At 54.3% G+C, this 12,551-nt stretch overlaps 1 protein-coding gene across 2 annotated transcripts in view; it reads left to right on the forward strand.

Annotated features, from left to right (window-relative positions):
- The window catches only part of EPN2 (epsin 2), a 69,787-nt gene that overhangs the window by 20,542 nt on the left and 36,694 nt on the right, over positions 1–12,551 (forward strand). Inside the window, exons 4-6 of one of the 2 annotated variants that reach the window (XM_005870181.2) lie at positions 5,955–6,067; positions 7,056–7,148; positions 8,060–8,231. In XM_005870181.2, the coding sequence (XP_005870243.1) occupies positions 5,955–6,067; positions 7,056–7,148; positions 8,060–8,231 (378 nt within the window). Of the gene's footprint in view, positions 1–5,954; positions 6,068–7,022; positions 7,149–8,059; positions 8,232–12,551 lie in introns of both variants that reach the window. The other variant, XM_005870184.2, reaches the window with a different exon arrangement.

Below are 12,551 nucleotides of genomic sequence, written 5' to 3' on the forward strand. Positions count from 1 at the left end.
CACACAGGTTGTGGTCTTGGGATGCAGCCCAAGGAGAGAGCTTAGCCTCGCTCTGTTTCAGATCGAGGTGGGCTGTGACTCGTGCAGACAAGTGAAAGGACTGCCTTTTATCCATGAGCTCCACGCTCCCCCTCCCCCCATCGCTCTGGCTCTATCTTCTTCCTCCCTGGGTTTCAGCTTCTGTGTCTGTAACCGGACGTGGCAGCACCAATATGGTAATGAGTATGTGAGGTGTGTCCTTGGAAATCACAGCCATTGTTTTCCCTGGGACTAAACTTGAAAATAAACTGACATGTGTTTGAACTCTGCTCTGTGCCTGGAACAAGGCTGCATGGCTTCTACCATCTTGGGGAGGTGGCTGGACTGCCAGCAGGTGCATAGTGTAGAAGCACAAGTACCAGTGGTGAGGGGGCAGGCGAGGCCCCGAGGGACCCGCGGAGCAGACGCCCTCTGTGCTCGCAGAGCACCGGCCTGCGCTTGGTGCCCGGGGTGAGTGAGGGCATCTGTGGCGAGTGAAGCCCGTAGGGGCCCCTGCCCTGTGGAGCATTCTGGTGGCACAGTTGGGGAAGCCTTGCTAGACAGATGACAGCATTGGAGCTGACACATGAGGAGAATGGACAGTCCCAAGGCAGAAAGAGCTAGGGGACTCTCAGAACTGAATGTAGGCTGCTGTGCCAGGTGCCCAGGGGCAGGATGTGCTCATGAGCAGGGCAGACCCAGTCAAGAGCCAGGGGTGGGGGTCCATTCCCTGCTTGGTGAATGGCCCCGGTGCCACAGAAGCCTCCTCTGTCCTGGCACTCCCTCCCCCTCGTCACTTAGGTGGGCATCTCTGTGCTGGAATGCACGCTTGCTCGGGAGAGGGGGGGCCTTTGCCCAGGCATTACACACACAGGAATGGACGAGGCTCCCTGCGGGTACATGCCAGACAGGCGCACCCACACATCCACACATGGAGCATGCCTTGGAAAGCTTTTCTGGGTGGAATCACAAGAAAATGTCAACAGTTGTTTCCTCTGGGAGAGGAGTGGCTCTCGCTTCCTTTGATGCCAGAGTGTTAAAGAGAAGTTCTCCCCAGCAGCACTTGAGCATGCCTCCTGAAGAGTGAGCCATTGCCACCCTAACAGAGTCATCCAATACTGCGTACACAGTTGCCAGCTGTCCTCAAAGTGTCTTCCCGCTCATCTGTCTAACCCTAGGCCACCCCAGGACCACGAGTTGTATCTGCTTGTCCTGTCCCCTTGGTCGCATTGCAGCGAATTCCCTTTTTCTCTTGACCCTGCTGTGCAGGAGACCCGGCAGTTGCCTTGCAGCATCCCTGGGGCGGGGTTGGCTCATGGCTGCCTTGTGCAGTGTTTGCTCAGTTCTCATTCTACACTTGTGTGAGCTGGGAAACAGATCCAGGGTCTGGATTGGAATCAAGTTAGAGGAGTTGCCAGGAGTATCATGGGTGGTGGGGTAATGTCATGTGACAGGCAGGGGTTGGCCGTCGCACCAGGTGTCTTCGGTCTGTCCCTCTGTTGTGCAGTCAGACCCCTGGCGGCCTGAGCGTGAGCTGGGTGATGGTACTTTGCTACACTCTCATCTTGTGCCTCTTGGGCCTTCCCCCGTGGATTTATATCTGTTTTCTCTTTTCATTTTACCTGGGGCAATCTGAACGTACTTTTTCGTAATTCGCCTCATTAAACTAAAAGCAGTCTTTCCCGCTCCTCCCTGTGAAGTGGTAGAGCGGCCTGGAGCTTCTCCCAGGGGGAGCGGATGTAGAAGCCTCGCTCAGGCCCAGCCGAGGGCGGGGTGTCCTCAGCAGCGAGGGTCCCGGCACAGGAAATGGCCTGTAAACTGCAGGCAGGTGCTGCCCTGTGGAGGAAGGCTGTGCGGCACTTCGCTGCAGTTTAGTCAGAGGAAGGAACTTAGCTGGACTGGGAACCGTCGCTGGAGGCAGATGCTGGCTCTGGGCTCGGTGTGGGCTCCCAACCCCTCCCTCAAAGGACCACAGCAGCAGAAAGAGGAGGTAGAGACCACAGCCTCTGTCCCCATGAAGGCCTGGGCCACCACAGTTACCCATTTTTGGCTCTGCTATGTGAGATAGAAGTTGGAGTGCCCCAAAGAGCTCTGGTCCCCAGGGTCTGGTGGTTATGGGGTGGGCGGAGAGCAGCGCCAGGCCAGGTGCCTCCTCCGGGGAGAGCCCGCTGTGTCAGGAGCACTCCTGACCCTTCCTCAAGCCTCACTGGTCTCGGTTTCACAAAGAGGAAGGAGCCCAGAGAGGTCAGGCCGTGTGTGGGTGGTTTCACTGCTAGTGAATGGTGGTGACAGGATTCGAACCCTGGTCAGCTGAGGGGCACAGGGCCATGAGTGGTGGCAGCAGTGCTTGAGTCCAGTTAGGTCTTCTTGGGCCCCTGAGGCCTGGCAAAATGTCTTGTGTGCCTGTGTGTCCAGCTTCAACTGGGGACACATGGACTTGGGCCCCTCGGCCTGCAGGAGGCCCACATGCCTGAGAACTTTACCTGAGTCATGCTGTCACCTCAAAGAGCCATTTGACAGTAAAGTCACGTCCCACTGTGTCTGTTCTCATAAATCAGCATGTGTGATTGTAGAAGCTGCCATCTTTCTAGGAAATTGCAGAACCTAGCGATGAGAAGCAGCAGCTTCCTGTTCCGCTTACCTTGACTGCTTTGCCTTCTTCCTTCAGAATGACCCCGACCTGACCAGCGGAAGCATCTCCCTTAGGACATCTTCCAGGCTCTGTTTGGGGAGCATGTTTGGGCACGAGGGCCTGCCCGCAGCACAGGGTCCGCAGGCCCCGGAGGGGAGGAGTGAGGGCCGGAGGTCCTTGTCTCCTGCCCTGGGGGCCTCTGCGCTGTGCTTTCAGGGGAATGTGGGCCTCTTCCGGCCGGCTCTCTGGCCGCCTCTCCCCCAGGCTTTCCTTGGCAAGGCACCACACTGGGGAGGACAAAAGTGCGGCCTGTGTCTAGAACTCTCTGGCTTTGAGCTCTTCCAGGCGGGATCCTAGCGGCAGGGGAAGGGCGATGGTGCGCTCCCGCTCCTGCCGTGATTCACTAACCATGATGGCAAGTGCTGTTCTCCTTCCATAGGCGCCGGCTGAGCAAGCACGTGGCTCACCCAAGAGTGGGCAGTTCTCAGGCACTTGTTTTTCCCACTGGTCCCTGTGAGGTGTGCACCTTCAGATCCTCAGAGTAGGCCCAGGGCCACACTCAGGTTGTCAGAAGGGTCCATTCAGGCCCATCTCACAACCATGTCTGTGTTCACCGTCACGTACACGGGCACAGAGGCCCTTTATGGGGCCAAGATGCTGTCACTAATGCAAAAACATCTCTGTTGGAATCCTCCTCACAGCTGAGACCTGTGTGAGCTCAGCTGATGCTCAGGGCCAGTGGCTGTGGATTCCGCCACCTGCGGAACTGAGAGCTTGGGCCTCCGTTCATAAAGCCACAGCATTTAGGGGAATGCCCTTTGTCTCTCATTTCCTCATTGATGTGGTGAGCTATTTCCGTGTGGCGGCTGTGCATCTTTCTAACAGCGTCACTCTTGGTAGACGAAGCAGGTGCATTTGCATTTGAAGCCACCTGGCCTCGCAGATGTGCTGAAAGGCGCCCAGGACGGAGGCCCCTTGCTCTGGGAGGTCACTGTTCGGAGCCCTGGCCCATTCATCCCGTGCGGAGCCGGCCGCGGCGCTGCTGCCAAGGCTGCTTTCCCTGCCAAGACGGGGCTGTGCTCTGAGCACTGTGGGGCTGTGAGCTAGGATATGAGGTCTTCTTTCTTCACTCACCATTTCCATTTGGTAGTAAATGAAGGGTGTCAGATGCACTGTGTTGGTTTCAAATGGAGTGCTTTGTGAAGCAAGCCTGGGAGATTTTTTATCAAGAAAGAGGCTGGGAACGGGCAGTCTGAGTGGTTGGTGGTCTGGACAGAAGAGTCGCATTCAGTCCAGTAGAGTCCCCCAGAACTGTCTCCCCGATGCCTCCGGAACTGTCCCCCACAAGTGCCCCCCCCCCCCCGAAGCATCTGGCTCTGTTTCTCCCAATTGGATGGAGATGGCTCTGCTTCCAGAGCACAATAAAGCCCTAACGCAAGTGCTGTGATGGGCGAAGGGATGTTTGAGAGCAAAATATGTATTTTTGTTTTGGTATATTATTAAGAAATCAAATTATCCAGATGGATGTGAGGACATTTGGATGCCATCTAGCTTTATTTCTAAAGAAATGCTTGGTAAAATATCGTGGTGATGCATTAGGCGGGGATTCAACTTGATTTTATCTAGAAGTATCTTTTTTTAATAATGGCAGCATTTTTTGGATGGTTCTTTGGTTGATAATAAATCATAGCAAACACCACTGAATTGTTCTGAATGAAATCTTGCCGATGTATATTTTATGTGTTTTTCTTAATTGTGTGACAAAGCAACGCCACTTAGCGTCTCCTAGCCTGCTCTACTCCAGCCTCTGCCCGGAGCAGCCCCGGCCTCACCTGGTTCTTCTGTGGATTCCTCCACGACCCCAACTCTACCCAGCCTGCTTCTCTGGTTTAATTCACTGCAGCCAGAACCCAGCCATCTAGAAACCTCATCTGTCAGAAATCATTCCCCACCTCTTACTTTCTCCCAGAGGCAGGTCCTGAGTGCTGAGTTAAGACTGGAAATTTAGGCAAAAGCAGGATTTTGGTCAATCCTGATGATTGGGTTTGTTAGAGTGGACGCAAGGAAAGAAGGAGCAAACTAGTACACAATGAAAGCATTTTCAAACAATTACCATCAGCCATGAAGTTGAATTCTCTACCTCTGTCTGTCCATCCATGTGCATGCAGCATCTATCCACTCAATGGCTATTTATTTGCCAGCTGCTCTGTCAACCCTTGTTAGTTGAAGTAACAGTGAGAAGGCAGGCCTGGGGCTTCCCCAAGTAGTGTCTTTTGGCATTTACCTACCCAGGTGCAGAAGGGGGCGAGTGCCATGAGAGAGGAGGTGCTGACCAGCCCCAGCGGAGGGCAGTCCTGGAAGCCCTGGCACGGGAAGCTGAGCTCTGAGACCTGAGGGGAGAGGGGTGGGCTGAGGAACCGCACGCTCGGAGGCCCAGAGGGAGGGCAGGTGCAGAACCATCTATGGCAGGGGTTCCAATCCTCTCTCAGATGGCAGGCCTCCCTTGGAGAATTTCAGAGCAGTGTGGATCCTGTCTGGGGGGTGGGGGGCGGGCAGAGATGGGCGCACACTTAGGCACATGCTCCCAGAGCTTTATATCTAATTTCTGGAGGCACTGAGACACCCTGATGCACAGACAACGTGGTAGCCTGAGAGCCCCAGCGTTGTTTATTTCCAGGGAGGCTAGCCTCACACACCTCTTTCCTTGGGCTTTGTCACACCAGCTAGGAACTGTCTCATCCCGTCAATAAAAGCTGTCTTTCTAGGAGCTGCTTACAGGAGTTTAAAGGAGCATATGCTTGATTTTTTTCAAGTCCGTATACAGTTTCACTTAAACAAAAGTTTTCAGGGTGACTGCAGAAATGTTTGGCTGTCATTGTCCATGACCCTGAAAGCCATGAGCTACAAAGTGAGATTCTCATGCTGGGGGCGTCTCAGTGGCGCTCTGGCCCATAGGTGCCCTGCCCTTGGTTGATGCTCTTTGATCAGCTTTTCAGGAGCTATACTCTCCATCTTACAAAACGAGTTCCGCTCCGAAGCAGGGCAGCTCTGCAATGCAGGCTGAGGGGCAAATCCTTGGGGGCTGAGGGCTGGGCGTGTGCCTGAGGCATCTTCTCTCGGTTGTTGCCATGTGGCAGTTGTGAAACCACATCTGACGTTACTTGCTTTAAACCTTGAAATGTTTGCAAACCGTTCAATCCCCATATTGTTGGGGTGTTGCCAGACCGTGTGGGTGTGAGGTGGGATGGGTTGTGATTTGCCTGGGTACCTACTGAGCATGAACCTGTGCTTGCCTTTCCCACAGCCACTTCCCCTCGGGTGTCCTCTGAGCTGGAGCAGGCCCGGCCCCAGACTAGCGGAGAAGAGGAACTGCAGCTGCAGCTGGCGCTTGCCATGAGCAGAGAAGTAGCTGAGCAGGTTGTGCCCAGGGCCACTGTGTGCTGCCCTGTGCCGGGGGGCAGGGACCCCAGGGGGGACAAACACCTGCCCTGTCCCCACGCTCTGGGAATGACGTGTGTTGCCACCTGTGTGTTCTGTCACCTCCTGCCCCAGTCAGGGAGGGTCCTACGCAAAGTCACATTTAGGAAAGGTCTTCAGGGAAGGAAGGCTTTGCCAAGGGACAAACCAGGCAAAAGTGCTTCCCAGAAACCCTTTTGCCGACATGGCCAAGCCTCACGGGCTCGCTCTGCACAAGCCGAGTGTCCACGGCTTCCTCGACACTGGTGTGTGGGCTCACAACAGCTTAGCCCTGGGAAGTCTGGTGAGACGAACCAACAGCATCTGAACACTGGAAAAAGGAAAAATACTACAGACAGTTAGATGGAAGTACAGGTGGATCTTCTGGGCCCATTTTACTTAATAGCATGTCTGTGATTTGTTATATTTATAATAAAACGTAATGGATTTATTTACTAATATTTAATCATTTAATAGCTAGGATGACCCAGTCTTTTGGGTATGGTGGCTATAATGAATTATCTTTGTTAGAAAGCATAGAAAATAAACAGTCATTTCTGGAGGTGTGCACAGTGGGAGGGGGACAGTATGTGACTTTCCTCTTGATTCCTTTCTGGGCTGTCGGATTGTCTACTTTTATAAGCTGACCTATTGCTGCTGTATTTGGAATGATAAAGCCATTTTCATTTTGAGAAAAAACACTTGATAATAAGTATTCCCTTTCCCCAATTTGTGGTGCCTGTGCCCCAGTCTCCCTGGGACCCCAAGGCGGGTGTGGGGGTGAGCAGGGAGTCACAGAAGAGTCACTGTGTCCTGCAAGTTGTTTCCGAGTCCTCTTTTGAAATAGCACACGATACAATCTCGGTTTCCTGGCTCTGGCCTCGTTGCTTTGTTCTATAGAGTGATGTCATTGCAGTTACCCCAGCCTCAAGTTCATTGTCCTCTCCAGGAAGAGCGCCTCCGGCGGGGTGATGATCTCAGACTGCAGATGGCCCTGGAAGAAAGCCGGAGAGACACCGTTAAAGTTCCAAAAAAGCAGGAGGTGAGTGCTTCGCTAGAAGGTGAGCGCGTGGAGACTGCCCCGCAGTAGCTGCTGAAGGGCCCAACCCACCCGCAGTGCAGTGCACGTGCCCCGGGGCGCTCTCCCACGGGCGGGCGGCTTCTCTTGGTTCTGCAAGTAGTCCTGAGGCCTGGGATGAGCAAGAGCGAGGTGAGGATGGAATTGACCATAGGCACCTAGGCTGTGGTGGCCTCCTGAGACCACCCGAGAGAAATGGGCATGGACCAGGGGACTGGTTGCCTAGGTTCCCATTCCCCGTGCTGACTTGTATGTACCTCAGTGCCCCTGTGGAATAGCAGGTAGTAGAGCCCACCTTGTGCAGTGATGGTGGCTGTTGGTTACGTAAGCTCAGTGTCAGGTGCTTTGGCACCATTTCCTGGCACAGGGCCAGCCCTCATAGTGCTGGTCTTCCTTGCTGTCATCATTTCTATGCCAGACTTCCTGCTTCGTACCTCAGGGTGACCAGGACATGGCTCTGCTCCCGACAAGCTCATCATCCAGTCAGGATTCGGCCCCTCAAACCACAGGGCCAGGGGCTCCAGTGGCCACCTATATCACCGTCCCAAAAGTATCCCTGGCAGCTGGGAGCAAGGCGGTGTGGTGTGCGTTCTGGGAGGAGGAGGAAGCCTGGGGTCATGCAGGAAAGCCCTAGGACTGTTTGAAAGTGGGCAGGTCATTTTGCACATAGTAAATAGCTCAGTGTGGCTATGGTAATGCTGGGGGCAGAGGGACATGGGCAGGCCAGGGCACGGGGCTGCTCAATACCAAGGCTTCTCGCCCCTCGAGAGGGACTCTATTCTAGTAAGAAGCACGGGCAGTATTTATGGCTGACAAATGGATGTTGGCTAGACTGTAGCAAAGTAAAACTTGTCTCCTTCTCTTTTTCTCAAAAGCCCAGCTCCTACCCACAGCAAACCACTCTGTTGGATTTAATGGATGCCCTCCCCAGCTCAGGCCCTGCTGCCCAGCAAGCTGAGCCCTGGGGCCCGTCAGCCTCAGCTAACCAGACCAACCCCTGGGGTGGGCCCGCAGCCCCAGCCAGCACTTCGAATCCCTGGCCGTGCGGTAACGATCCCTCGTCTGTCTCTCCTGCATGCTTGTGGAATGGGTGAGGGCAGCAGGGCAGAGCTGCTTGCTCTCTCTCATCTGGCAGAGGTGGGAGTGGGTCTGGCCCCGGGTGGGGGCCCAGGCTGCTGCTCTCCCCCTGAGGACTGTGGGGCGCACGCGTTCATTCTGCTTTGAATGGTTTCTGCGTTGGTGGAGGGAAAGCAGCCGTCCTCTCTGCTTCCCACATGCACCAGAAATGGCTTGTCCCACCGCGGGGGCGCATCAGCTCTCTCAGCCTCAGAATTGGACCCAGCACCCAGGTTAACAAACTGTAATACACAACATGAAATGGGGAATCAAGTGGCTATGATGTACTGACATGACTGCGAATGAAAAGGGGATACATTTTCGGTAATTGGTCTTACTTACTAGTTAATACAATAGTAAATCAGTTTACTAGGCTACATGAACATTTTAAAGTTCTATTTAATGCCAAATGTAAGAAAATTTGTAAGAAGAGATTTGAAACCTGCGTGTAGCATGATTGGTTTAATGTGGGTGGAAATCTTGGGCACATGGGTTTCCGGATCGCTGGGCACACAGCTTGACCGGCAGGCGATAGCTTCCCACCCCACCTGTACTCTAGGTGCTCTGGACCCTGCGGGCCATGGTGGTCTGTGGTTTTCTGCCTACGAACTTTGAACTGTATGTTTTGTGGCAACTTGCCTATATCTGTTGGGATCTCTGTTTCCCCCACTAGAACCATGTTCTGTATTCGGCTGCGTTCCCCGGATGCTTGCTGGAGTGTACCAAATGCCAGGCTCTGTCCTGTCAGGCAGGGGCCCAGACACAATCAAGGTTCCGGTCAGGTGTGGGCTGGGTCTTGGTGGCGTGGAGAGCATCCTGGGGCAGCGCTTAGCTCAGGAGGTGGGCTTATCAGGAGTTGGGGGTGGGGGTGAGGCAGGCATGTTAGAGGAATCTTTAAGGGAGAGCAGGAGTAGCCAGGCCAGGAAGAGGCACGAGTGTTCCCAGCAGAAGGCTTGGCTGTGAGGGGCAGGAGGGCATGCAGTGGTGTAGCTGTACAGGCATGGGGACCTTCCTGGTGTAAATTGGGCAGCAGGGGTTGAGGTGGGGGTGGGAGAATGAGGGCTGGAAAGCGGGGATGGGTGGCTTCGTGGTTACTCGGGGCCTGGCAGCTTTGCCAAGTGCTTGGACGTGTCCAGAGACAGTGTTGGCACTGGGTGTCCTTGGGTGATGTTGTTGGCTTTAGGGACCAGGCAGACAGAGCCCCACCTTCCTTTGGCAGGAGCCCTCTGGGCCTCGGGGCAAACCCTAGGCCAAATGGTCCACAGTTCCTGCTCACTGATGGCCAGCACCAAGGCTGCCAGGAGCTTGGTTTGCGTGGTCCATGGCCGTGTGCGTGGGCAGTGAAGGCGGGTCTGCTGGAGGCACCCACTTGGCACTGCCTGTGGGGACAGCAGTGGTGTTGGCCACCCTAAGGTATGGATAAGGACGTTCTTCAGGAAAGACTGTCAGTCCCTTTCAAAACGGTAACTGATCATTGAATGAACGCGTGGTCTTCTCTGAAGAGCCTGGGAGAGGAAGGCGACTGAATTATGCTGAGTCAGCGGCTGATTCTGGGGAGGGGCATGGGGCCAGGTGGTGGGACGGAGACAGCTTTCCCTTCTACCCTGTTTCTACTGTTTGTGTGACCTGGTTGGAAGCGGTAGAATAAATATTTTGTAAATGACCAAGTTTGCCCAGCCCCTCCTTTGGCTGGTCGACAGGGCTATGCCCTGGAACTGAATGACTGAGCCAGGGACGTGACCCTCGCGGGGAACTGGGGAGTCTGCTGTTGGGGGACAGGATCACCTCCGGCAGTTGGGGTTCTCACACTGCAGGCAGCATCGACAGGCTGGCCAGAGGTGGGTGAGTTGGGGAAAGGCAGCTGGTGCCCAGAGGCAGAGGTTTCCTCTTCCAATTCACTTTTAATCAAGATAGAATTCATAAAGCATAAGATGCACTATTTTAACCATTGAAAGTGGGCAGTTCCGTGGTTCTTAGCCACTCATCAGCATGGATTGCAGGGCGTTTCTGGCAGCCTGTCCCTTTCAGCAGCCCCTCCCTGGTGCCCCTCCCCCAGTAGTCCCATTCTGGACATTTCATACGTGTAATGGAATCACACACGTGGCCCTTGTGACTGGCTTCTTTCCCTTCGAGTGTTTTCAAAGTTCACCCACATACTAGCATGTATCCCTACTGCATCCCTTTTTATGGCTGAATAATACTCCATTTTATAGATAATACCACATTTTGTTTAACCCTTTAGCACTTGATGGATACTTGGGTTACTTCCACTTTGGGGTTATTATGAATCTAATTTTTAAAAGAAACAATTGAAACCTGCATTTTTGAAATATATTAATATTTAAATGTTGACAATATTTGGGGCTAATCAAAATATATCTGCAGGTACCCACAGGTGGTTCATGGGCTGCCATCTGTCTTTTTCCACTTCCTGACCCAGGGCCCTCTCTTTGGTTCTGATACATTTGGCATTTTCCCAGGGACTTGGGAGAAAACAGGCCACTAAAGGCGAGAGAGGCTCTTCGTGTTGCGGGCTCACACAGCAAGTTAGAGACAGGTCCTGTGCTCTGATCCTCGGTGCTCGAGTCGTCACATGGTCCTAGACGGCTGCGAGGCCTTCTGTGGGGGCAGGTCCTGGGAGAGCCATCGCAGCCTCCAGCACTGGCAGTGCCTGGATGAACATGCTAGCTGGTCTGCTTCCTCTTCTCTCTGGGCACTTAGGTTTTGATGTGGTCGGGTCATATTGTATATACAGTTGTGTGTATATGTGTATATATCTAATATATACATATAAAGGGGGAAGAGAGAGAGAGAGATTGAGATTGAGATTTCCATTTGTACCACATAATGAGCATTTCCAGGCATGTGAACACCCTACACAGCGTGGCTTCAGGGGACCGTGCCGGGCTAGACCCCATTGGACAGGGGGTGGCTTTGCACTCTCAGTACTCCGCTCCCATGGGCTGCAGGAGAGGGTCTGATGCCAGCTACCGAGTTCCCCAGAGCATGGGAGCAGCCCCCTGGCTTTCATCTCCCAAGACACTGCCCCAGAGCACAGTGTGGTGTCAGGTTTACGGATTAGTCTCTAGTAAAGTCTGCTAGAGAAGTCTGTGTGTTTTCAGGGCTGCCCCATTACCCTGAACATCCTCAGAAATTAGAAAGATTAGAGGGTCTCTTTTCAGACATTGTTAGTTGCACCCTCTGGATGAAAGAAACACTGTTTTGAAAGCCTCTGTGTGTAGCAAGCCCTGCCATTCCCATTTCTTCCCAAGTAGCGTGGGCAGCTTGGCCTTGGGAGGAAATTCTAAGGACTGAGAGGAGGAAACGAGCCTGCCAGGTCGGCAGGGCACTTCCCCCACCGCCCGACACAAAGCAGCCCGCCTGGCACGAGGTGGGCGCACAGCCTGCGACTCAGGGCCCTGCTGGCTCCTGCCAGCGGCAGGTGGTGCTGCTGGTTTCTCGGTGACTCCCTCCGAGGGGAGGGGGCTTAGTTCTTTCTGTGACTTCCTCCCGGTGCACATGAATATTAACGTGCAAGACGACGGCCGCGGGATCCCGTGAAAGGGCCTCAGAGAAGCCGGCCGGACGCTGCTTGATCTTTCTGCCCTCGGGTCATCCCCTTTCCTTGCATTCATGGACTTTGCCCAGCATTTATTTATCAGGTGTGTGGAGACCCGGGCCTCCTGGGTGTTCACATGGAGGGCAGAGCACAGAGACGCTTCGCCATGAATCCCTGTGCCTCCATGGGGAAGGCAGTGCTGTCAGCAAGCCCTCACGGGGACTGTGCCCCTGCTGCCCGCTCTCTCCCGCCTAGTGTTTTGGAGGGTGGCGGAAGCATGGTCTGAGCCCAGCGTAGCTGAGGAAAGTGTGGTGCTGCAGTGTGCGGCCTCCCGGCCTCCCGGCCTCCCGCAGGCCCCTGGTGGAGCGGAGAGTCGGCGTCGGGTCCTGGACACACCTAGGCTCAGCATCTTATCCTCGGTCATCTGGCTGATGTGGTGTCAGCAGGGTTTGAACTGAACTCGTCTTTCATTTCCCACCCAAAGCTCTGCGCTGTGACCAGGTCTGTCCTGTGCGTGGCTTCCCCTCAGGCCCAGCGTGTGGGCTGAGCACGGGGCAGCATGTAAGATGCGGGTTTTTCAAGTTCCTGGCCATCCTGTTGTTGCAGCAGATTCTAAAGGGGAGCAGAGCCCATGGAAACTAACTGGAGGTGTCAGAAAAGGCTCTTGATTCCAGGGCAGGGCGCCCGGGGGC

The sequence above is a fragment of the Myotis brandtii genome, unplaced genomic scaffold, assembly GCF_000412655.1.
Source record: "Myotis brandtii unplaced genomic scaffold, ASM41265v1 scaffold314, whole genome shotgun sequence".
Lineage (NCBI taxonomy): Eukaryota > Metazoa > Chordata > Mammalia > Chiroptera > Vespertilionidae > Myotis > Myotis brandtii.